At 38.1% G+C, this 27,479-nt stretch overlaps 1 protein-coding gene across 2 annotated transcripts in view; it reads left to right on the top strand.

Moving 5' to 3' along the window:
• ERC2 (ELKS/RAB6-interacting/CAST family member 2) overlaps nucleotides 1-27,479 on the top strand; it is a 1,016,559-nt gene that overhangs the window by 467,768 nt on the left and 521,312 nt on the right. For both annotated transcript variants that reach the window (XR_004059350.1, XM_030938245.1), the window contains exons 8-10: nucleotides 10,250-10,387; nucleotides 18,699-18,839; nucleotides 21,936-22,076. Coding sequence is in view for 1 of the 2 variants with exons in the window: in XM_030938245.1 (XP_030794105.1) it covers nucleotides 10,250-10,387; nucleotides 18,699-18,839; nucleotides 21,936-22,076 (420 nt within the window). In the remaining variant the exon portion in view is untranslated. The remainder of the gene's footprint in view (nucleotides 1-10,249; nucleotides 10,388-18,698; nucleotides 18,840-21,935; nucleotides 22,077-27,479) is intronic.

The raw sequence follows: 27,479 nt of genomic DNA, 5'->3' as shown, positions 1-27,479 counted from the left end.
TGAAAACTGGCACAAGACAGGGATGCCCTCTCTCACCACTCCTATTCAACATAGTGTTGGAAGTTCTGGCTAGGGCAATCAGGCAAGAGAAAGAAATCAAGGGTATCCAGTTAGGAAAAGAAGAAGTCAAATTGTCCCTGTTTGCAGATGACATGATTGTATATTTAGAAAACCCCATTGTCTCAGCCCAAAATCTCCTTAAGCTGATAAGCAACTTCAGCAAAGTCTCAGGATACAAAATTAATGTGCAAAAATCACAAGCATTCTTATACACCAGCAACAGACAAGCAGAGAGCCAAATCAGGAATGAACTTCCATTCACAATTGCTTCAAAGAGAATCAAATACCTAGGAATCCAGCTTACAAGGGATGTAAAGGACCTCTTCAAGGAGAACTACAAACCACTGCTCAGTGAAATCAAAGAGGACACAAACAAATGGAAGAACATACCATGCTCATGGATAGGAAGAATCAATATCGTGAAAATGGCCATACTCCCCAAGGTTATTTATAGATTCAATGCCATCCCCATCAAGCTACCAATGACTTTCTTCACAGAATTGGAAAAAACTGCTTTAAAGTTCATATGGAACCAAAAAAGAGCCCGCATTGCCAAGACAATCCTAAGTCAAAAGGACAAAGCTGGAGGCGTCACGCTACCTGACTTCAAACTATACTACAAGGCTACAGTAACCAAAACAGCATGGTACTGGTACCAAAACAGAGATATAGACCAATGGAACAGAACAGAGTCCTCAGAAATAATACCGCACATCTACAGCCATCTGATCTTTGACAAACCTGAGAGAAACAAGAAATGGGGAAAGGATTCCCTATTTAATAAATGGTGCTGGGAAAATTGGCTAGCCATAAGTAGAAAGCTGAAACTGGATCCTTTCCTTACCCCTTATACGAAGATTAATTCAAGATGGATTAGAGACTTAAATGTTAGACCTAATACCATAAAAACCCTAGAAGAAAATCTAGGTAGTACCATTCAGGACATAGGCATGGGCAAGGACTTCATGTCTAAAACACCAAAAGCAACGGCAGCAAAAGCCAAAATTGACAAATGGGATCTAATTAAACTAAAGAGCTTTTGCACAGCAAAAGAAACTACCATCAGAGTGAACAGGCAACCTACAGAATGGGAGAAAATTTTTGCAACCTACTCATCTGACAAAGGGCTAATATCCAGAATCTACAAAGAACTCAAACAAATATACGAGAAAAAAACAAACAACCCCATCAAAAAGTGGGGAAAGGATATGAACAGACATTTCTCAAAAGAAGATATTCATACAGCCAACAGACACATGAAAAAATGCTCATCATCACTGGCCATCAGAGAAATGCAAATCAAAACCACAATGAGATACCATCTCACACCAGTTAGAATGGCAATCATTAAGAAGTCAGGAAACAACAGGTGTTGGAGAGGATGTGGAGAAATAGGAACACTTTTACACTGTTGGTGGGATTGTAAACTAGTTCAACCATTATGGAAAACAGTATGGCAATTCCTCAAGGATCTAGAACTAGATGTACCATATGACCCAGCCATCCCACTACTGGGTATATACCCAAAGGATTATAAATTAGTCTACTACAAAGACACATGTACACGTATGTTTATTGCGGCACTATTCACAATAGCAAAGACTTGGAATCAACCCAAATGTCCATCTGTGACAGACTGGATTAAGAAAATGTGGCACATATACACCATGGAATACTATGCAGCCATAAAAAAGGATGAGTTTGCGTCCTTTGTAGGGACATGGATGCAGCTGGAAACCATCATTCTTAGCAAACTATCACAAGAAGAGAAAACCAAACACCGCATGTTCTCACTCATAGGTGGGAACTGAACAATGAGATCACTTGGACTCGGGAAGGGGAACATCACACACTGGGGTCTATCATGGGGAGGGGGGAGGGGGGAGGAGGGAGGGATTGCATTGGGGAGTTATACATGATATAAATGATGAATTGATGGGTGCTGACGAGTTGATGGGTGCAGCACACCAACATGGCATAAGTTTACATATGTAACAAACCTGCACGTTATGCACATGTACCCTAGAACTTAAAGTATAATAAAAAAAAAAAATAAAATAAAAAAAAAAAAAAAAAAAAAAAAAAAAAAAAAAAAAAAAAAAAAAAAAAAAAAAAAAAAAGAATTGTCAAACTAAAAAGTACTGACAACACCAAAAATCTGTGGGGATGTAGAGAGGCCAGATCATTCACATTCACACACTGTTGATGAGAATGTAAAATGGTAAAGCCACTCTGAAAAACAGTGCAGTAGTATCTTATGTATAATAGAAATTACAACTTCCATTTAACCCAGCAGTTGCATTCTGGTAGCATTTATCCCAGAAAAGTGAAAACTTATGTCACTGAAAAAAGAAAACCCATACTTGAATGTTCATAGTAGTTTATTTGTAACAGCCCAAACTAAAGACAATTGAAATGTCCTTCAGCAGGTAAGTGCTTAAGCAAGCTGGGATATCCATGTCATGGAATACCTACTTAGCAATAAAAAGGAAGACGTTATTGATAACTATAACAACTTTGATGGATCTTCAGAGAATTATGCTGAGTGAAAAAAGCCAATCCCATAGGTTCCATACTGTGTGACTATTTATTTAACGTTTGTGAAATGACCAAATTATAGAAATGTAGAAGAAATTAATGGTTACCAGGGGTTAAGGATGGGACAGAGGCAGGAGGGATTTGTGTGCAGCTATAAAAGGACAATGCAAGAGATTTTTGTGGTGTGGGACTTGTTCTGTATCTTGACTTTGGTGGTGGTCACATAAATCTACACGTGTGGTACCATTGCATAGAACTAAATACAGATACACGCAAACACACAAATGCACATGAGTGCATACAAAAACTCATGATATATGAATAAGGCCATTGGGTTGTATCAATGTCAGTTCCCTGGTTATAGTATTTTACTATAATTATTCTAGATGTTACCATGAGCAGAAACTAGGTAGAGTAAAAGGGTTCTCTTTGTATTATTTCTTATAACTGCAGGCTAATTTCAATTATCTCAAAATAAAATGTCAAAAAGATTTTAGTACAGTGCCTGGCTAATAGGAATCACTTAATAAATAATGGCTGTCATCTTCATCATTCTCATCCTCCTCCTCATCTTCATCATGACATTGTTATACTAGCTGAAAGTTGTGAGGCTGCTTTTTGATTGGAGACAGCTATATGTTGCCTTCTAAATAGTCATCTCATTAAACAGGTTTCCTGAATAGACCCTAATGCAGGGAACCTATGCTGCTTAAGAATGGAGATAGGTCCAAGAAATGGAGGAAGGTGGCCGGTTGCAGTGGCTCATGCCTGTCATCCCAGCACTTTGGGAGGCCGAGGCAGGCAGATCACTTGAAGTCAGGAGTTTGAGACCAGCCTGGCCAATATGGTGAAACCCCGTCTCTACTAAAAATACAAAAATTCGCTGGGCATGGTGGTGCATGCCTGTAGTCCCAGTTACTTGGGAGGCTGAAGCAGGAGAATGGCTTGATCCTGGGAGGTGGAGGTTGCAGTGAGCTGAGATCATGCCACTGCACTCCAGCCTGGGCAACAGAGTGAGACTCCATCTCAAAAAAAAAAAAAAAAAGAAAGAAAAGAAATGGGGAAGGAGGTCTGCTGCATACAATACTAACTTTTTTATAAGCTGAAAGTTCATTTTCAAATTTTTATTCTATTTTTTTGACCATATTAAAATATTATACATCCTATTAGAGTGGAGAATTCCTCCATTTTGAATAAATTCCACTCACAGAATCATCTGTTTAAGAGATCTAAAAGACCAACATGTTTTTATTTCAAAGAAAAAATATGGGTATAAGCAGAATTCTAGGATGGTTCCCATATTATGTGCCTGTTGGTGTTATGTCTATGCTTAGGTTACATTTTATGCAAAAGAGAATTTGCAGATGTAATTAAGGTCACTAGTCTATTGACCTTAAGTTGATCAAAAGGGAGATTATCTGTGTTGGCCCTACCTAATCACATAAGCACAGTAAATCTAGGGCTAGAGGTCAGAGATAGGGAAGTCAGAGATGTTCCAAGCAGGAGGGTGATTTTATATGTGAGAAATGCTTGGTTGCTGGTTTTAAAGAGGGAGGGAAGTACCATGTGGCAAGGGCCTTTCTGTAGCCTCCGGAAGCTGACAGTAGCCTAGGCCAGCAGCCAGCAAGGAGCTGAATAATACCAACAACCTGAATGAGCTTGAAAGGGGACCCCAGATTCAAGAGGGAACTTAGCCAAACTGGAGAAGTGTCTGAGTCAAACCTTAACCTTGTAGGCCTGTAGGAACTTGAGAGAAAGAAAGTCCAGAGCAATTGTTCTAGGATGGTGCAGTTTGCTGGCTCGGGAGCTAACGCCAGAGCTGTCCCTAGGTACTGTGGATATGGGTCTTATTTTTTGGCCATCCAGACTCTGAGCTTTGTTCTGATTTTATGAAGAACATCTCACTATGGAAGATGAAATTGCCAACACTTGGTTTCTAAGCTTCCCTTGCAGTTGGGCTGTATGCCTTACCTTGGCTTTCCTCATTAGATGTACCTGCCCCAGTGTCACTGGAATGTTGGGATTGTGAAGGACCCTCTCTCTGCTGCAGGGACTGCAAAGTCAAGGTCATGGGGCAGCATGACCACAGGGCTAGTGGTGGTGTCCAGGGGTCAGTTGAAGCCACTCTTGTTAGGGTTCCTTCCTTTCTCACTTCTTTCATTTATTCAGTAAGTTAATATGTAGTATTGCCAACACAGTTGGGTGCTGCAGCCAAAGATAGAACAAATAGGACAGAGCTCACTGTACTGTAAGCCTCAATGTCTAGTTTTCAGCAGTTGGAGCAACAGCGTTTGCACTAGACCACTTGCATCAAAACTTTGGGCATAATTCTACTTTCTCTGACCTTGGTTTTCTAGCTTTTCTGGCAGTTTTGTGAATTTCCCCATTTTTCTGCTTAAAATCAGACTGAGCTGTTTCTGTTGCTTTAGCTAATAATATTAACTGATACTCTAGGTGTGGATAACACAAAATCCAGAGACAAGTCTTAGAAGATAAATTTTATTAGTGAATGGATTTTGGAATTTTATAATGAAAACAACCGGAAAGATACATTTGGGTAATATTTGAAACTATAACAATGACTAAGTATGTTTTAGGTCCTGTTTTAAGCTATAGACTTTCTCCATCACTTTTTATTACTTCTTTGTAGAATCCCAGAGCTGAAGGGACTCAGCCATCACCTACTCTGGCCTCTTCCTTTTACACAAGCCACTTTCTTTAGGATTCCTTCCTTCCTTCTTTCTTTCATTCATTCAATAAGCTAATACGTGGTGTTGTCAACAATTGGGTGCTGCAGCCGGAGATACAACAGTGAGTAGAGCAGAGCTCTTGTCTTCACTGAGCTCACAGCCAAGTTGCGGAAATAGATAAGTAAGGAAGCAATTTTAATACTATATGAAAAATGCAGATTAGGGGACTTAACTTGGTTTGGGGGGATTAGAGAAGGAGTCCTGAAGGAGGCAAGGAGTGTGCTGATATCTAAAGGTTTGAGTAGAGCTTGAATAGATTAAAAGTTGGAGTGCAAAGAGGGCTCCAGGAAGAGGAAATAGATATGCAAAGATAGGGAAGATATAAGGAAATCCTCGTGCTAGGGAATAGCACTAGTGATTTGTCAGGGTCAGGACTTGAACTGAGGGATGGTAGAAGATCACACGGACCATCCCTTGGAGGGCATCATGTATGATATCAGGGAGTTTGGGCTTTTTCTGGGGGGCAATGGGGAGACATTGAAGGGTTCTAAGGAAGGAAGTCATACAGTTAGAACTGCATATTAGGAAGCTTACCCTTGGCTGCAGCATGGAGACCAAATGGAAGGAGGAGCAAATGTGGAGTCAAGGAGACTGTGGCTGTTAGTCAGAGGCCCCTTTTGTGCTGAGGACTACACTTGTGTGAAATTCACAACAAAGATCCCCTGCTGAACATTGGCCCATCTCAGGCTTGGCAAGCCCAGAGTTAAGGACCCCATTAATTCTTGGGCAGAGCTTCAGAAGTCAGCTAAAGGCCTTAGGATTAGGGTTGTCAAGTGACCTCCAGGGTCTGAGCTCTCCTCCTCTCTTACCTCCTTTCCAGGGTTCTGCCCCAGAAGGCGCAGCTATTGCTTCAGCAGTACTGGCTCCTTCTGAATCTTCCCAGCCATGACCAAAAGGCAGCTCAGGTCAAAGGAAAGGGCAGGGTTTCTCTCTAGCTTTCTTGTGCTCAGGGTCATCTCATACTTTGTTGTCTGTGTTGCTAAGGTGGTGTCCATTTCTGCAGTATGAAATTTCTCAAAAAACCCCTTCACTTTCCACCCCCAAAGCTTCCCATCCTAACCCTTGTTTTCGATTTGCTTATTTTCCAATTCCTGCTATTTGAACTATGCACAACCTCACCCTTTGAAGAAAAAGGTTCCCAACATTTTTCATATAAATGTCATAACAATTTGTGAACATGAGAAAAAATGTGCAGTACTTTTTAAAAAGATACAGAATTTTATATTCTCTCCAGTCTTTTAAGTTTTAATTTTAAGAATTCAGTCATCTTTGGAGTATGAAAGGAATATTTTCTCCTGCAGAGTCCTTTTAAAAAGCAAAAACTTATTGTTTGAAACTCACTTAACCACTCTGATATTTTGTAGTTGGTTTTAAAATATCTTTTTATTCTGTTTACACTCAATGAAAACACACTGGCAGATACAGAAAAGCATGAAGAGGAGAAATAAAATCATTAGTCACCCCATTGCCAAATAAAACATTTTAGTAGATTCCTTATATATATTTTTGTTCTATGCAATAATTTTTTCTTTTTACAAAATTAATGCCATACTCTTTTACATTCTGCTTTTTAAAGATTCTACTATTTTCATTTAGTTAGCAATGCTATGCAAACAGGATTTTAAATACTTGCATAATAGGCCATGGTTTAAATATACCAATATCTCATTATTGGGTATACACCCAGGGGAATATAAAGCATTCTACCATAAAGACATATGTATGTGAATGTTCGTTGCAGCACTGTTCACAATAGCAAGAGCTTGGAATCAGCCTAAATGCCCATTAATGACAGACTGGATAAAGAAAATGTGGTACATATATGCCATGAAATATTATGCAGCCATGAAAAAGAATGAGATCATGTCTTGCGTGGGAACATAGATGGAGCTGGAAGCTGTTACCCTTATCAAACTCACACAGAAACAGAAAACCAAATACCACATGTTCTCACTCATAAGTGGGAGCTAAATGATAAGAACTTATGAACACAAAGAAGGAAACAACAGACACTGGGGTCCACTTGATGGTGGAGAGTGGGAGGAAGGAGAGGAGCAGAAAAGATAACTATTGGGTACTGGGCTTAATGCCTGGGCGATGTAATGTTACGTACAACAAACCCCCTTGACACGTGTTTATTTATATAACAAACCTTCACATGTACCCCCGAACCTAAAATAAAAGAAAAAAATATTTAGGTCCCATTAAATAAATAAATAAATATATCAACAATCAGTAACTGCTGGCAACTTGAACAATTTAGTATTAAGTAGGCATTTGTGTTATTTATTAAATTATTATATATTCATGTGCACAATATTTATTATTTTATATAAAAATATAAACCAAAAATAGCCCACAATTTTACCCACTGGATAACCCTGATTGACATTTAAAAATAATAAAACCCACATGGTTAGAAAATTCAAGCAGAAATCTACACAAATGTACAAAGATGAAAACCAGAAACTCCCTCTTCCTTCTGCCTCCCAGACCTTACCCCCACAAAAGTTAAAATTTCTTGTGATTTTTTCCAGATATATTTATCTATTTATAGATGTTTCAAATTTTATGCAAGAGATTATATGCTACACACTGTTCTGTACCTTATTTTTTTCTCTTAAGAGTCATTTTTGGTGATCTTTGTGCAGCATTTCTTAAAGTGGTGCATCCCTAGCTCAATAAATGCATCTTTAATTCCACCTCTGTTAGTCAGTCATGCCTGCAGTATCATTGGCTCTTTTGCTGGGTTCTTAGATGTGAGATAAACAGATATACCACCTACATGTCTCTGGTCTCCACCATCCCTATTTCTCCAGCTCGTAACCCCTACCCGCATGCCAGAAGGACCCTGACCCTCAGTTGCCACCATCCCTATTTCTCCAGCTCGTAACCCCTACCTGCATGCCAATAGGACCCTGACCCTCAGTCTCCACCATTCCTATTTCTCCAGCTCTTAACCCCTACCTGCATTCCAGTAGGACCCTGACCCTCAGTCTCCCTAGTCTTTTTGGTTATATGAGGAGGCCCCAGGGATCGTGACATAAGTGCACAGCCACTTTTCCTTTGGCCTCTATTTCTTATGCCCAAAGTCCTTTGAAAGTGCTGCCTACTACTGCCCCAAGGCTAATGTCCTCCTCTTATGCCCAGGGCACTGTCTCCCAGGGTGGGTCAGTGGATCTAATTAGTTTGCTCAGAACTGCTAAGGATTTGCGTACACATGTGTACACAAATGTATCCATGGGTGTATTCAAAGTAATAACATATAGTCTCTCCAAGAGTCAGTCCTCTCAGCTGCTGGCTTCTTCCACATAACCAGTATCATTCTAACATTCTAACATATAACCATCCATATTCTTACTCATGTGTACTTTTGTGTGAACATTTGTCTGGAAGGGAGGAAGCCTTTGTTTTGACTGGAGATGATTATGCCTTCTGAATTGCTGTGTTTTCCACGGAGTGGCAATGAATTTTCATAGTGGCAGCTGGATGGGAACACATTACATTTTGATAAAGAAAAAGAATAATTATTTGACCTGTAACCTGAGTTTCTAAGTTGTCTATCTCAAGGCAGAAGAAAAAAAAATGAATGAAGGAAAGATGGAACGAAGGATGGAAGGAAGCTGGAAGCAAGGAAGGAAAGAAGGAAAAATTCCATCTTTGTTAGGCCACAAAGCTTACGGGTTTCCATTGTAGCCATTGAAAAAATTAGCTAAGGCCATGTCCTCCAGATTGAAGGTCAGCAAAGCCATTGTCTTTGCATCCAGAGCTATTTTTGAGGCTGCTACTGCTGCCACCTCTGTCGTCATTGTAATCATCTCCTCCTCCTCATTACTACTGGGATTATTATTATTACTTGGATTACCATTCCAGATACATGCTAAGGGAATCAAGTAATCAAAAAATGTGTTTGAGTGTACATTGTGAAACATACTTTTGGAATGATTCCCTGAGAAAGTTGGGTGCAGAATGCAAATATTTTGAATGGACTTATCTTAAAGTTGTACTGCTTTTTTTCCTTGTCATTTTAAAACCCTTAATACGAATAAATTGTTTGTATAGTGGGGCTTTTTTAAATCCTTAGATAAGAAATACATGGTTTGAAAGCAGAGAATAAAAACATGAATGATAATGTCCTCAATGCCCAGAAGAAAGTCCTTGCTGCTGCTCCTGGACAGGCATTATAATCGGCTATTTGGCGTGTTTATTTCAGGCTGCAGATAGTGGATAAAAGTGGCTGGTTGGTTGCCAGCACATGACTTAGTTGCCAAATGGAGTGTTTAGTACTTGTTACATTTGACTTATATCACAAGTTCTTCCCATTAACAGTCTGCTGGTGATAACCTACTTGGCTTTTCATGTGGTTACTTTGAAACAGCCACTTGACAACATTTGGCATATCACAAACTTTAATACTGAAATAAAGGAATGACTGAATGGCTACATGGGATCTGCCATATACTGATACGGTGCTTGGTGCAGAATAGGCTCCCCAGTAAATGTCTGTTTAATCAATGAATTCATCTTGCATAATATTTCCCTGGTTCAGTGTACCAAGTTCAAGTCTATTGACCTGAGACCTAAAAGGCTGGTAAAAGGGATAGAAATACAAAGAAATAATAGTGCTTACATATGTGTCAGAAGGGCTTACCTTTGTATGGAGGGAGATACTCTGCTCCTCTGTATCACCATTTAAATACAGAGTTGAACTATATGGAGAAATGAAGATTTCATCAAAATGGCCTTGAGTCTAACCTCAAAGCATAACCTCATACTGATAATTTCTATCATTTCAGGTCTTTTTTTTTTTCTTCTTTATTTTTATTAATAGATCCACTTCAGGAATTTTGGCCCAGGATATGTAATCAAATATGCACTAAAATATTGATTTTTATTTTTAGATTGAAAACTTGCAAGAACAACTTAGGGATAAAGACAAGCAACTGACCAACCTGAAAGACAGAGTGAAGTCCTTGCAGACGGATTCCAGTAATACAGATACTGCACTGGCAACGCTAGAGGAAGCTCTGTCAGAGAAGGTGAGCATGCACTCAAAAACTGGGGAATCAGGATGTGGGGAAACAGAGTTGGGGAAAGTTAATCCAAATGCATTTAAATGTGCCTGCTTTTCTTCTTTTGCTAACACTACCTTTAGTCCCAGCTGGTCCTTGTTCTCCCCACACAAGCCCGCTTCAGTGGACTTGGCACACTATAGCCAGGGGCATTTTCTGAAATGCAAATCTGCCTACGTCCCAGCCTTGGCTCTCCTTACAAACCTTCACTAGCTTGCCGTTGCTCTTATGGTGACATAAATTGAAATCCTTTACCTGGCCCCCAGGGTCCCGTCTCCCATCTGATCTGGCAAGCCCCCACATTGTGTGCCTGCTCCCTCCCTCATTCTTTCTTTCATTTCCAGCCTCATTCCCCATCTCTCTTTTTCCAGGTTCTCTGTGCCCTACTTATGTGGGGCTTCCAGATTTTCAAGTGTAGCATACTCCTTCCTGCCTCAGACTCTTTGTAGATGCTATTCCCCAGCTGAGGATATTCCTCACTCTCTGCAAATTTAATTCCTCCTCTTCTGAGAGGTCAGCTTCATGAGAAGTTGTATTGTGCAGTAGTCAAGAATGTGGACTTTGGAGCTAGACTGCCTGGGATCAAATCCTAGGTCTGATACTTTCTACTGTGGACAAATTACTTAACCTCTCAGTTTCTTCATTTGTAAAAGGGGGTAATAATAGCCACCTCCGTGGTTTAGGTTGAGGAGAAAATGCAGGAAAATATGGAATGTGTTTAGAATAGGAGATGTAATGTTATCACTATTATTATTATTTTATCATTTCCTTAGGGACACTTCCTAGGTATCCCCGTTACGTCTCAAGAACACCATGAACTCCCCAGAGCTCATGTTGCATTCTTAATTGTTCATTTATCTGTTTTTAATTTCTCTTCTCTGCTAGACTCCAAACCCAAGAAACATATCCTATGTGTGTGTTATCTTTACATTCCCTGTGTCCAGCATAACCTGCATCAGGGATGCTCACTCAGTAGTGGATACTGGTTGAGTGAGCTGCCACCATGTGACAAGTCCTCTTTTGAGCCCTGAATGCAGCAGAGAAGAAAATAGGTGAAAATCCTGGCTCTAACAGAGTTTAGACTATAGTGGAGGTGATGAGGAGACAGATAATAAATAAGTGACATACCTAGGATTTCAGAGGGTAATATTTTCTATAAAAGAAAAGAAGGCAGGGAGGGGTACAGGGAGTGCTGGAGTAGAATGGCCAGGTAGGAGCTTGCTGAGAAGGTGACATTTAAGGAAACACTTGAAAGTGAGTGGTGAGCCAGGAGCCCTTGTGGAGGGAGAATGTCCTGGCAGAGGGAAAAGCAAGTACAAGAATGTGGGGGAGAGGAAGGGCAGCAGATTTCACAGGCCCTTGTGAGACAAGATTTTTAAAAATTGGCTTTTACCTTGAAGGGGATGGGATGCCATCCTGAGGGTTTCCTTCTAACTTACATTTAAAGGGATTAATTTGAATAAAAGAATGAATGAATGAATAAAATCCTTTAGGCAAATAGCTCATTCTGATGTTGACTTACTTTTAAAATGATTTCTAGTCCATTTCATTCTGGCTAAATGAGTTCATTCTCTGGGCATCTATCATAGGTATCAGACCCTGGAGTTGAGTTTGCATAGGCTCTCTCCTCTCCTCCAACACTTCCTGAATATAAGAGCCAGTGCAGGTACAGTTCTCTAGGAATCCTCAGGAGGGACAGCTTGTTTGTTGGTTGAACATGGACTGTGCTGGCACAGTTTTAAGCCCATGTTATTGGCATTATTCTCAAATTTAGCTTGAAACCAAGAAAAGAAATGTTAACTTTTAAAGTGTAGGAGTAGATTTTATTATGTTCTTTTTCTTCGTCTTTCTCATCCTTTTTGATTCTGTAGCACTTTGCAGGATTTGTCCACACATGCATGGGATGTTGTGGGGGTTTTCCTCTGGGATGCCCTACTAGAGTAATAGATTATCTCCTATATTCCCTATTATCACAGCCTATAAACTCTGGGGTATTGAAGTAATTGGAAGGAGACCTAGGGGCCAGTCCCACCTATGCCACTAATTAACTGGGGAGCCATTAATTAACTGGGTGAGCCTGTCAAGTACTTTTCTCTCTCAGGGCCTCAAATTTCCCATATAATGAATGGGGGAATTATTTAAATGCCCATGGGTTTCCTAAGCCAGTGTATCCTAAAGAAGGCTTCTCTTCTGTTACTACAGAATTACCAGGAAGTCTCTGTTGAAAGTCTCTATTATTAGGCCCCATCTATACCTACCAAATCAGAACCTCAGGGCCTGGGAATCTGTACTTTAGCAAGTTCCCCAAGTCATTATGATGTAAACTGTAGTCTGAGAACCAAGGCTCTATGAAAAAAGCCTGAAAGCTACAAAAAGATGGGTAAGCATATATTTGGAGTTAAAAAGTTATTTAAAAAAATAAAAGAAAAAAATGAAGCTACAAAAAGACCCATGATTCTAGAGCTAGTCTTCATGGTCCTATTAAAAATTGTAAGATTTAAATGTAAAATCCAGAACTGTAAAAACTCTAGAAGAAAATTTAGGCAATACCCTTTAGGACATAGGTATAGGCAAATATTTCATGATGAAAATGTCGAAAGCAATTGCAACAAAAGCAAAAATTGACAAATAGGATCTAATTAGACTCAAGAGCTTCTGCACAGCAAAAGAAACTATCATCAGAGTGAACAGACAACCTACAGAATGGGAGAAAAATTTTTGCAATCTATCCATCTGACAAAGGTCTGATATCCAGAATCTGCAAAGAACTTAAACAAGTTTACCAGAAACAAACAACCCCTTAAAAAGTGGTCAAAAGACATGAACAGAAACTTCTCAAAAGAAGATATTTATGCAGCCAACAAACGTGAAAAAGAGCTCAACATCACTGATCATTAGAGAAATGCAAATCAAAACCACAGTGAGACACCATCTCACACCAGTCATAATGGCAGTTATTAAAAAGTCAAGAAACAACAGATGCTGGCGAGACTGGGGAGAAAAAGGAATGCTTTTACACTGTTGGTGGGAATCTAAATTAGTTCAACCATTGTGGAAGACAATGTGGCAATTCCTCAAAGACCTAGAACAATAAAGAACATTTGACCCAGCAGTCCCATTACTGGGTATATACCCAAAGGAATATAAATAATTCTATTATAAAGATACATGCATGTGTTATGTTCATTGCAGTACTATTCACAATAGCAAAAACATGGAACAAACCCAAATGTCCATCAATGATAGACTGAATAAAGAAAATGTGGTACATATATACCATGGAATACTATGCAGCCATGAAAAGGAATGAGATCATGTTATTTGCAGGGACATGGATGGAGCTGGAAGCCATTAACCTCAGCAAACTAATGCAGGAACAGAAAACCAAACACTGCCTGTTCTCATTTATAAGTGGGAGATGAACAATGTGAACACATGGACACAGGAAAGGGAACAACACACACTGGGGCCTGTTGGGAGGGGTGGGAGGGAGAGAGAGTATCAGGAAAAATAGCTAATGCATGCTGGGCTTAATAGCTAGGTTATGGGTTGATAGGTGCAGCAAACCACCATTACACACGTTTACCTATGTAACAAGCCTACACATCATGCATACCTATCCCAGAATGTAAATAAAATAAAATATAGCAAACAACGAAAATGAGGCTTTTGTAAGAAAAAAAATGTAGAGTTTGACATTGAGTTACCTTATTTGACATCATATTTAGTATGTATTTCCAAATTAATTTTGCTCAAAAAATCCATGGAGGAGAAACAGTTGCTGGTTAATAAAGTTATAAATCCTGTAACAATTTAAAACATTGAAAGATTATAACTTCAGGATTAAAGTATAAGAATTATAAGGTTTTACTTGAAAACTTAACAGGAATATTTAATAAGATGACTTTTCGGGGAAAGATATTCTCTTTTCATCTTTTAATAATTTATTTCCAGAGCTCTCTGTAGTAGTTTTATTTGTAAAATTGGAATGAGGGGATGTTTGTTCAAAAACTATTAACGCTTATGTGTTCATTTAGCATATTTTGGGTTGTATGATATCATCCCATTTCTACCTCTTGATTTCTTTCTTAAAATTCACAGAGGTAAACATATACCATATAATTTTTCATGTCATAAATTCTTGGCAGGGTTTTATTATTTTTTTCTGGGCCTTATTAAGATTTGATTTATTCTAACTTAAATCCCAAAGTAATTCCCAAATCTGAAACTACTCCCTTTATTTAAGTACTTCCTTTGAGACTGAGGGGGTGTCTGGAAAGGAATCTGAGGTCTGTGGGAGCCTGTCCCCCTTGGACTGTCTTCACTGCTTGACAGTTGCGTCACCTGGGCAAGCCTCCTCTCTCAGGGTCTCAGTACCTCATCTTCAAAATACACATTTTTATTAGCTGACCTCTAAGTTTCATGCTGTCCTGGAACTCCCTTGGCAATGGATTATTCAGTTTGCTGATCTGCAGTCTCAGGCTCATGGCATCTGAATTGGACTATAGATAAGGAGTTGAGAACTTGGATGATTAGAAGGGCCAGGGAGGGAACAAAAATGAGGGATGTGGCTTTGCTGAAGTGTAGTAGGGACTACTGGTAACTATGGTAAGCTGCAGGTCCCTGGTCTATTTCAAAACATTCAAGTTCAGATTTTTAAAAATTATGATGCTCAAGTCAAACAAAAGAGCTCTGCATACCGGCTTTATGAGCTATTTATTTCCAAACTCTGTTTGCATCTGTTTTTTAACTTTTCATAGCAATGAAGAATAAAAGCAAAAATAGAGCAATGGATGTGGAGGGAATTTTTTAAAGCTGCCAAAATCAGAATGCCTAGTGTATTTGAAAAGTACAGATAAAACCATTGAATAGGAACTGGCAAGGTTCTCTATCTTAGAACAAAGAATAGAAGATTTATTTTGAGTATTCCAGTATGCATCAAACCTTTATGTGTATCCAAATAATCTTATCATCTAGGAGGTTTCTTAAAATACAGTTTCCTGGGTCCTATTTCCTAGAGATTCTGATTCAGCTGCTCTACTGTGGAGCCCAGGAACCTCTGATTTGTAAACATACCAAAGAGTTCTGATCCAAGTGGTCAGAAGGCTACACTTTGAGAGACACTAAATCTATGCTCTTCCATTTTAAGATGGGAAATGGGTTCAATGAGGTGAAATGACTTGCCCGGAAATAAAAATATTGACATATACAGCATCATTCCCCATTTCTGGGCCTAGAGAGACATCGCTAATTAATCATGGCACATGCTAACTTCTCAACCCACTGCTCCTGGAAGTCATTTCCACCCCATCTAAGCTGGTCCTTGGTTGAGACTTTGCTGTCTCCACTGGACTATACCAAGACCACCCTAGCTCACAGGTGATAGAATAAGACTAAAACTCAAAGATCTTTGTGCTTTTGGCAACATCACAATCTCCTTTAAGTGGAGTTTTGCTCACAAGTCCCATTTTTATCCACATTTAATTGCACAGATCCCTCTGTAACAAGGTATGCTGTGAAACAAAATGATTAATAAAAACTCATGGATTTTTAAGTACATTTAATTATTCGCTGTCTTTTGACTGATGAAAAGAATCCATCAGGCAGTATTCACCATTTCCCCTGGATTATGGCATCCTAGGGAGTATGTTATTCCTTTTAATTTCCAGGAACTTATTCAACTATTAATAGAGTGCAAAGAATAATGCCTCTCCGTGAGTTAAGATTGAATATGACTTGGTTCTAGGATTGACACACAGAAGCTCAAGAGACGAAATCCACTGTATTTCTAAAGCTGGTCTCGCCAAGCCTTGCTGTAGCCACATAGCAGATAAGCAGTGGAGAAAGCCAGATAGTGGAGCTGGAGGCCGCTGTAATTTAGTTCCCACCCTGTGATAAAGCACAAATAGATTAAACCTGTGCAGAGCCAGATGCGTGCACAAGGAATGCTTGCCAATGCAAATAAGACTAAAACAAGAACACATTGTTGGAATTTCTGCAAGTTAGTTGTTAATCAAGTACATCATGGCATATTAGGGCCTTTTAACACATGTTTTTGACATCTGGCCCTGCGCGGCTGACAGTTAAATTGGTTTTGTGATTGACAGAGAAATATTTTGTAGTATTGAATCATCAATAACACTTAAAAACATTATAGTGCTTGTTGATTTTTTTTGTCATCAATGCCCAGTCAATAGTACAAGTGCTTAGAGCAAATCGACCTACTTTCCAAACGATTCTGACACCTTCTGGCTGTTAACATGCCTGCTTAATTTTATTACCTTTTCTTTGAAGCCAAGATGATCCCTCATTTGAGTTCTCCTTCCTTCCTTCAGCTCTTTTAATTGCTTGTTGTATGCCAGATGATTTGCCCAGCTGTGAGTCAAAAAGACTCAAAGGATTTTAGTGCTGCCCTCTTGAAAGTGGGGCTGGGAGGATGGTCATGCAGTGAAACCATGTGAAGGCTGCTGAGTGGGAATAAGTGCCACGTGGTCCAGCCAGAGGGATTCCTGGGAAGGTTTCCAAATAGTGAGGCGACAGGTCATTTTGGAGCTTTAGAAATGTCACTCCAACAGCCATGTAATGGAGGTGATGGGACGGAGAGGTGACTGGGTAATTGGTTGTAGTGTAGGCAAAAGGCAGCAAGGGCTCAGTTGCTGAAATCATTGAAAACTCTTGAGAGACTGACCGTGTACTGTGGCCATTTCCTTCTCTTGTGGATCACATAATCATCCACTCACCATTGTCACGGGTAGGTAAACTAGGTCTGGGATCAAGAAGAAACAAATATAGGCAATTAATAGATTCATTTGTTATATTTCTGCCTCCTCTGTTATAATAATATATTTCATTTAAAGTGTTTTTAAGTAAATGGAAAACAGTAATGGTACCTCCTCCGCCGAAAGCATTAGATACATAAATTATTGTCAGTGGGGTAGAACAGTTGCTTCCTCGGGGGATCTTAAATCATAGGCGAAGTGTTCAAACTAACTTCCCTCTGCGTTGAATACTATTTTATAGTTGTCTTATTTATCAGGCATTGTCTTGTACTATGCAATTATTATAAGAATATAAAAGATAATATCAGGATCCTCGGCCACAGTTGTTGCACCAGTATTTTTTAACATGACCATCCTAGAGGAAGTTTAGATATGTGTTGGATAATTTCAAACTAATTTCAGAAATCTAACTCAAGCTTTACGCAGATGGAATTTTCGTGTGCGTGTGCGTGTGCGTGTGGTGTGTGTGTGTGTGTGTGTATGTTTAAGTTTCTTACTTTGATATCAGGCAGGTTCCCTATTTTTGGAAAACAAGTCTACAAAGCAGTGTTTTCATTTCAGTGTGAAAGTCAAAGGCAGATCTCCCTGAATGGCTCCAGGTGTATGTTTGTGGCAGTGTGGTCTCATGGATGTGGCTGACAGTCCGAGAGCCCAGGATGTGGGAGGCCTTCTGTTTATGACCTGGGCCACCTTGCGTCTTGGAGCTCTGGGTTTCCTCACCTCTACACTGTCACCAAGAGCGCTGGATCTGCCCTTACGCTTGTGATGAAGACTGATGAGGAGAGTGCATCACAGTGCCTAGCATGTAGTAAGCCCTCAATAAAATAAAGCTGCTGCTGAACTTTGTTCAAACTCAGCCAGTGTTTTGGAGTCTCTACTGACTATCAAGAAACCATTGACAAAACAGAGAAGTAAACATCCTCAGACACACTGGAAAATCACATACACAATGGGCTGATTCTTTGTCTCAAGTTCTCACAATGAGCCCCAGCTCTAAGTCCTGGAGGGTTTGGGTCCTGCCCCACTTCATTCCCATCCAGCCAGAGAACAGTCTTCAGAAACCAGTGAAGGCTCTTGGATGCCAAATAGAGAGGCTAAGCAAAGAGGGCTGAGCCGAGAGGCATGTTCTCCTTCTCCTTTCCTGTGCGAGGCTGTGTCAGGTCTGGAGTCTTGGTGTCTGAAGCTGCCTCTTCTAGAGCTGCTCTAGAAATTTGCTGGATACTACCATGAACCAAGAGCAGCCACAGAACTTGAACATTAAGTTCCTTTGCAACCCTGTGATGTTAACTTTTATTAACAAGTCAAAAGCTGTATTGGTTGTCCTTCCCAAGTGCTGTTATGCACAGCCTATCCCCGTGAATCCGATTTTGAGTTTCTTGTGTGTGTTGATTCCTGTAGAGCATTTCTTAGATGTACTACCTCTTGTTTTCTTTTGCAGTATGCTTTGGCATATACACTGATGGGTTCTCACCTCTTCTTTTTTGTTAATTGCCTTACAGGAGAGAATAATTGAGCGCTTGAAAGAACAGCGAGAAAGAGATGATCGGGAAAGACTAGAAGAGATAGAATCTTTCCGAAAAGAGAACAAAGATCTGAAAGAGAAGGTCAATGCTTTACAGGCTGAACTGACTGAGAAAGAGGTGAGTCTGGAAAAACAAATGAACCACATTGATAGTCCTCATAAACCCATATTCAGTGCAGCTGCAAGAGACTAGAGACTTAGGTGGAGGCACTATATGAAGGCTTGGGGAATGTGGTAACTTCGCTTTTGTAAAGTTGCCTGAATTTAAAGGAAATTTTTTTTTTTGTAACTTCCTTCATCTGTGATGCCCTATGCCTGTCTTCTCTGTTCTGCTAACTATATACAATGTAGCTCCTTGAAACTTTTCTTTATGTCTTACCACATTTGCATGGCTTAAAGGATTCTATATTTTTCAGAGGCCCATGATCCCTTGCTTGAGATAACAACAGCAGCGATGATGATAATAATAATATCTCTACTTTATTAGAGTGTCTGCTATGTACTATTCCTTGTGTCGAGTGCTTTACATTCATTTGTACTTTTCAAAGGGAACCACCCAATTCCCTCAGGTTAGGAGATGTGGTACCATGCTGGACCCCAAGGTAGAGCTTAAATGTGGCTGCTCTTCTGGCATATTATTTTTACATTATAGTAAGTAATTTAGAGCTGTATTTTTTTATGCCATAGCAAACATGAATACAGAATATAAGTGCAACCTGTATTTTTAAAGTAACATTTTACACTTTAAAGAAATTCTTGCTTGGGGCTTATGAAGAGGGTGCTTTGGGCTATTCCTCCATTCTTCAAGGGATCCCTATAATGCTCTCAGTTTTCTTGGGGATAGTTTGGTGGAGAAGTATGAGAAACAGTAATTACACATTATTTTATTTAATCCTCACAACTCTGAGATATGTGGAGATTGCCTGCAATTGGCCCCTTCACACTTACTTTTGTCTGCCGTAACTGTCCATCTTCTTTAGAGCTGTCATAGACCTTTCACCCTGCAGGACAGTACCTCAGCACAGTTGTCTATCTCCCAGCTCCGCAGTATTTCCTCACTCATGGGGTACTGATAATTCCACACAAATTAAAGTCCTGAATAAATTAGGGATGTAGATGAAGAAGGAAAAGAATGGATGAGTAAGAGGAGTTTCAAGGAAACCCAGAAATAAAATCTGTATTTCCTAAAATTTAAACCTACTTATTTTTTAGAAAGGAGCTTATTTCTTTGTTATGAAAATAAAGAATGGAGTTCTCTTCCTAGCTTCCACTGCTGCTTCTGAGTTGGAGGATCTGTGATGCCTTAGTTTGTATGCGACAGAAGATAGGAGAGCTTTGACTTTGTTTATAGCATATTCTTCTCCAGTTGCGGGTGTTGTTTGTGGGCTTACACCTTAAAATCAATGTATATATTTCTAATGGAAAGAGATCTTGATGACGTGGTGGAGCATAAGCTGTAAGTGAAAGTAGTTTTGTAAATAATGCCAACTTTGTATGACTTTCAGATAGACATTTTGATAAACATTTGTTGTTTCTGCATGATGTGCTTGGCACTGGGCTGGGTGTGTCAGTCAGGGTTCTGCCAGACAAACAGAACCACGTTAAACATTTTCTACAGATTAAGAACTTTATCATAAGGAAGTGGCTTACACAGTTACGGAGGCTAGGCGAATTCAAAATTCACAGAACAGGCCATCAGCAAAAGCGGACTGGAAGGTCTTAGAAGCTGATGCTGCAATCAATAGGTGGAATTTGTTCTTCCCCAGGGAAACCTGAATTCTGCTCACAGGCCTCTCAATTGATGGGATCAGGCCCACACAGAATACTGAGGTTAATCTCCTTTACTTAAAGTCAACTGATGGTAGATTTTAGTCATGTCTACAAAATGCCTTCTATTAGCAACTCCTAGATTAATAACTGGGGACTACAGCCTAGCCAAGTTGATTAAAACTGGCTATTGCATCTGGCAATTTAAAATTTATAAAGGAAAACAATATGCAGTTGCCGTCAGCAGGGAGCTTATGATTTAATTGGAGTGATGATACGTCTTCACCATGACAAAGTGACTGGATTATAATGTCCTTTCTTATTTCTGTGGGAATTATATGACAAAGGACATTGAAATTGGAATTGTAGACCTGGGTTTGAGACCTATATCTGCCTTTACTAGCTAAGGGACCTTTGACAAGATGCTCAGCTGTTGTAAGCCTCTATTTCCTCAGAGGGTTTTAGAAGCACCTTGCTGGATGATAGTGACTTTTATCATAAAGGTCATTCCAGTGCCAATGAAGCCACCCAGCATAAATTATTAGCCGACATCGTTTACAGAGAGACCATTGTGTCCTTAGTATCTTCCTAGGTGATGCAAATGAGTAAGAAGGAAATGCATGGAGTCTGGTTTGGGGTAAAACCTGTACATCTCAGTCACATAGTTAGATGTTGCTATTTCATATTCAATGACAAACATTGCTCTTTTAGGTTGCAAAGTTACGTTCAGTGATATATGCAAGTATTTATTTCTTTAGTTTTTGGCATTCAGACTATATGTGGAACCTGTTGGTTTCTGGACATGCTTAGTGACTGGAACAATTTAGGTAACCCCATGTCTAAGTTGGAAAGATTCATCACATCTGTCAAATCTAGATTGCAAAGGACGTGAACATAAAGTTTACTCTAAATTTTAAAATAATTTTATGTTTGATTTTCCAGAAGATGTTTGTAAAACCATTGATCGTTTCTCTGTTAAAGAGATGGGATTTGATAAAATTGTAATAGGAGGCTTCTTTTATGTTTGACTTGCTCTTGGGAGTGGAAGCATTAAAGTCAGTATTTTCTTCCATATTTGTCTCAGAGTCTGCATAGTCTGACAGCAATAAATGTAAATGGAAGGTTCAGGGTGTCTGTTTTGCTATGACATGTAAAGACCACCTTGGGACTTACATCATTAGCATGACTTTGAGACATGAAACATGCATTTACTGACCACACCATTTGGTCACATTTGATTCTACAGCAATTAGATCCTACTCATTCTGTAAGCTGGCCAACTTTAATTTCCTGACCAGAGCTGACTATTGTTACCTTAGTAAGATTATATTTACCCTTTCTGTCTACTGCACACTTTATTGCTATGTATAGAATCAATGTGTTCAAATTGAAGGCATCGCTAGTAGAAATTTCAGTGTTTTACTCACTCACATTCTTTCTCTTTCAGTCTAGTTTAATTGACCTCAAAGAACATGCATCTTCATTAGCCTCTGCAGGGCTGAAAAGGGATTCCAAATTAAAGTCTCTAGAAATAGCCATCGAACAAAAGAAAGAGGAATGTAGCAAATTGGAAGCACAGTTAAAAAAGGTAAGTGAAGTCTAAGAAAAAAATCATGCTCATTTAAAAATGAATTTATAAAATGGAACAGGAAGAGACATTTTTAAAAAGAAACAAACCCCTTATCTGTTGCTGTCTGCTGATAAAAGAATTAATTAAATACTTTTAACTTTATTGCTAAGAAGTCTATCAAATCTGTCTGTGAACCTGAAAAATTATCTTAGGTTTCCTGTTTAAGAAAAACTTGAAAAATAGATGAAAATAGTAGCAGAAGTTAAAAATATTATAAAAACCAGCCATTACTCTCTGGGTAAATCTCAACTATCAACAAAGAAAAACAGAAATGTTTTCAACAAGTCGCAGAATCAGGAAGCCACATTAGATGTTATTAAACTTTTGCTACTTTCAGATGTAGGTCATTTTTTTTTGTATGAGAACTTTGCAAAAGCTTTTCTGACATTGTTAAATTTCTAAAAGTTCACCAAAATTGCCAAGTCCCTGGCATCTCTGTAGAATGACTATTTATATTTGACCAAAATGACCTTACTCTCCAAGAAAGCTTATTGTAGATAGAAGGCTTTGGAAAAGAAATAGGATATTTACATGGCGGCATTAGCATGTTTTCTCTGACCCAGACATTTTTGTGGAGTGCATTTCCAGTCATGCATTGTTACTTTGACTTTTTCCCTGTGTTGTTTGGTATGTCTGCACTCATTGTTCACATAAAACTCATAACATTATGAGTTTAAGCATTTTGTTTCCCTTTGACAACTCATAAACTTATTCAAAAGGGATGATAAGAATCTAAACAATCAAACAAAGTATATAATAAAATTTGACTATGTATAATTCATAGCACACCGGGATGGGGATTTATCGGCTAAAGGTATGAAAATATATGACATGGATGGGCAAGGATGTGAAGGAATCGCATATCTGTGAAGGAATTACTCTGGATATCTTAAAATGTAATATGCTATTTTGTATGATGCAATATATAACTGAAATGTTACTATATGGTACTCACTTTACAGAGATTATTAGGAAACTGTCATGAGAAATTTCACACTAAGAAAGTTTACTTGCTAATACAGAAAAAGATAAATACACAGATCAAATCCTTTAATAACAAAACAGCAAGAAAATCTCTATATTGCAAAATCTGTTTCCCAATCCACTCATCATCTCGCTTACTTCAAGCAGTATTTAGTTAAGCAGAAATCTTGAACAATAAATAAAAGAATTTAAATTGCCCATTTGAGGGTGTTTAAATGGAGATTGACTTGGATGTGATGTATTGGGTATATGACATACATTCCTGATCTATATAAATGTGCTCTACAAAATGTTATCTATGATATGCATATTAAGGGATGAACTTATGAAAAATATTTTTCATTTAATAAAAGTTTTGTGATCATAAGGCAGGCTCTAAGCTAGCTTTGTGAGAGAGAGAAATTCATTGGCTCCTTATGACCATCCTCTGCACTATTTTACTTTAGTCACAGTGTGCTGAGTCTCGAAGAAAGATGGCCTCAAATAGACCTGGGCATGAAAGATGTCCTCCACCTACTCTGATGAGCCGTTGTTATGGAGATCAGGGGACCCCATTTATTATTTCTATAGGTACATGTTCGACACCCTCCTTTTTAGTGTAAATCATCTATTGGAATTTGAAATCCACTAGTAATTAAAAGAAAGAGATTCACATACTGATGCTTCTAGTTTTCATGTAATGACTTCACTAGTTTAATCAATCAACATTTATGCAATTCAATATAGTTTCTTTCAACATAGCTGTGGTTTGCCCCTGTGATCACTCAGAGTGTGTGGTTTCCTTTGACTCGCAGGTAGACACCACATACTGAAATTCACAGACCAAATCCTGCAAACATTTTAGCATTATTCCTGACAGTATTTTAACATTCTACCAAGTCACTAGAATTAAAGTAACAAATATGGTTGTCTTGCTGTAAAGGACCTATTTCATTTATGAAAAGATAACTCATTTCTAAGTATATACATAATCTTTACTTATACTGTCTCCTAAGTGCATAGTGTAGTGAGTTTAAATAAGGTAGTTATAATTTAAATATATTTATGACTAACCTGCAGATGCTATTTTGTTATTTTTGGCTGTCTAGCATTAACTAAATTCAAAAGTTTAAAATTATTTTTCAGTAGTCTTTAATTTCTGCTAATAAATAGTTCTGTAAAAACCTCAACTACCCATCACCTTAAAAAAATTGAGATCTACATGAAATATTTGAAAATATAAGCCAACAGTATGTGAATATACATATAAACACATCATTTACTCATGGAAAAATAAGCAGCTATAAAAGCTTAAGTGTGTCTGGGCCTCTTTTTAAATAAAAGGGTACGTGACTTGTGAATAAAATGTAAAGGTTTACTAAATGAAAGCTGAAAACATAATAGTTTTATTATGTCATAAATACACCAAAAATTCCCAGTGGAATTTTGCTCAAGGTTTGTGAGTGTCCAGGTATTTTTCCCATAAAATCTGCACGATATTGTAGATGTGTGTCGTTGAACAGAAACCTTGTCTGCCAGTGGCAATGAAATCCAAATGGTGATTTAAACTTATTTTTGTCTTATAAACAATGCTTGACATTGGTAAAGGGAGTTTTTACGTAAAAGTCTGTGGAGAACATTCATACACATAATTACTTTAACCCTTTATTATACTGTGTTAATTTAAGATGCCTTCAAATACTTCATGATGACAAATGCTTATAGGCAGAAAAGGAACTCCCTTATACATTCCATCCCACTATTTATAAATGTTCATGTCTGAGGAAGTTTTTACTGATATTAGTGAGGCTGACAAAATGATACTAACCAAATAGTGCATAATTGCAAGTTATGAGTGTGCTTTATAATTAAGTGCATTCATCAATCTTAAATAGATACCCAAGAGTTGAGAAGAGACTGATAATTGACATATGGATCATTTTGTCTTTCAAAAGAGTATTTGAGGTTCAAAATGGGGGAGTAAACTTAGCCTATGTGACTAGAAATCAATTGAGAAGCAATGGCAATTCAAAATATTATGATTTATGCTCTTTAGTAATTTTTCAATTGATATTATACTTGAGGAGGGAGTTTCTTTAAACCATGATAACATTGTCTTTTACTTCATCCAAGTTGAAGGAAAAAATAATTGAGGCTCTCAAAAAGTGTGTCTTAGCTTGAAGCAAAGTAATAGTTTCTACAATATTTCACCTTCTACACCTTGACATTGAGCCCCAGATAAATAGTGCGGGTATTTAGAAAATATAACTTGAGAGTGCTATTTAAAATAATATTCAGCATATTTAAATCCACAAAAATTTAAATATTCAACACAAAATAGACAAGAAAATATTATAGATTCTAAAGCACTTGGAACATAATAGAATATCTTTGAAAACTATATTTTCTGTTAATCCTGAGACAACAGTAGAAACTGGTAATAGGCAATGGATAATACTGTATTTTGGTCCTGCTGATTTAAATTTTTTTCTTTTCCCGTTTAAGTTAATCCGATAATGTCTTACTGATATTTTGCTATTGCTAACCTGCTGTTTGCTAATCTGTATTTTTCTGAAGATAGACTGAATAGAAAATTCAGGCTTGTGTTAATATAAAAGAAGAGCTATAAATTCAATGATAAGATTTAATTAATCTTTTATTATTACCATCTTTGAAGTTCAGGTAATAAATTGCAGACTTGGCCAAAAGTACTTCTTCTGATTCATTGCTGGAGGCCAGCACTTCATGTATCATCAAAAGTGGACAGCTTTCTTTATTTCATGGGTTATTTAACTCGAGAAAGGGAAAGTAACACAAACCTTAAATTTCTTATTCCAGCTATTCTTTTTTAGGAGCCAAAGTCAACTTTTGTATTTCCCTAGAGCATCTCACTTTCACTGTGGAATGTTTAGAAACTGAAATTTCTTCTTTTTTAATGACCAACTTGTCTGTGCGAATGCACTGGATTTGTTGAGCTAATGCTGTTTTTCTGGATCTTTCCTTCTTTCCCTGTCTGTGCCTCAATGCCTCCCCAACTTTGCAATGTAGCAAGCTGAGCAGTTGTTCAATCAGATGTACAACCCAGTAAGTCATTTCTGAAAGTTCCCGCTGTAACATATCAAAGCATGAGGATCCATTGATCACCAGTCACGGTGTGCCATACTGGGGAGGTTTCGAAAATATTTATGAGTTTCTTCCCCTTTCCGTTCTGTCAAAAGAAATGATCTGTGCTGAGGCCACTGCCATTTCTTATGAATGTGAAATTTAAAAATTAATAACTCAAGAAAATATTGCCAACTCTGATATTACCTCCTTCTTAACCTCAGCCCAAAGACTGTAGAAAAACAAAAGTCAGCTGAAGATCTAGGCTTATGGAACTCTTCCTTAAATCCTTCAAACACAAGCATATCTAGGCCGAAAGGGATAACAACATTGGTAAAACAGCAAACAATTCAATGTTTTATTCAAGTGATAGAAGTTAAAACAGGTTTAGATTTAAAAATAGGGCTATGGTCTTTGAGATTGGTAAATACCTAACATTACTGTGGATTTTGTAACAGTTAAAAGCATGCCATTTGGCTGAGGACAAATCATAATATAGTCTCCTAATAACAGATAGTAACAATTACGATTATAGCTTAATAGAGTACAAAAAAAAAAAAAAAAAAAAAACCAAAAAAAACAGGTAACTAGTAAAAATATTTCTAAAATGATCCAGGTGCCACCACAAATTTTTTTTATCCTAGTGACATGTGTGCATTTATTAATATATGAAGCAGTTTATTTTTAACTTATTAAAGAAGAAAAGCTTTTTTGTTCTGTGAACTTAAGTGGCTTACTGGGAAAATATTTTGTAAAGGTGGCTAGAGTTTATCATTTGGCAGATGCAATCTGTGCTATCATGCATTCTAATCAACTCCTATGTATAAATCCCCTTATGGAAAAAATGAATAGCATATGGATAAAGGAAACAATTCCACCAACAACTTTTTATTTGTGAAGCCACTGCTTCAGGATGCATACAGCTTGAGCTGCAAGATGTTCAGGTGTACTTAGTTAGATTCAGCCTCCACCCTCCATTCTTTACAACACATTTTATGTTTGCAAACAGAATTCCTAAAACCCTGCTGGAGCATCTTTGTTAACCTCTTTTTCAAAATGCGAATTTTAGTAGAGAAGCAAAAAGTAATCAGTTCAAGTTCTTTTCCCTTAACATTTGAGTATAAGTGCTAATAAGCAGGCTCAAGACAGTGGAGATGTGAAGAAAGACAAATAAGTTTGGAATATCTTCAAGCTCGAAAACTCACTCTGGGAAAAATGAGTGTTTAAAAAATGTTGTTTAAAAAATGAGCGAAATAATTCCACCGCAGTTGTTTCATACTTACTAGTTAGGAACAG

The sequence above is a fragment of the Rhinopithecus roxellana genome, chromosome 1, assembly GCF_007565055.1.
Source record: "Rhinopithecus roxellana isolate Shanxi Qingling chromosome 1, ASM756505v1, whole genome shotgun sequence".
Lineage (NCBI taxonomy): Eukaryota > Metazoa > Chordata > Mammalia > Primates > Cercopithecidae > Rhinopithecus > Rhinopithecus roxellana.
This window is presented reverse-complemented; position numbering and strand designations above follow the sequence as displayed.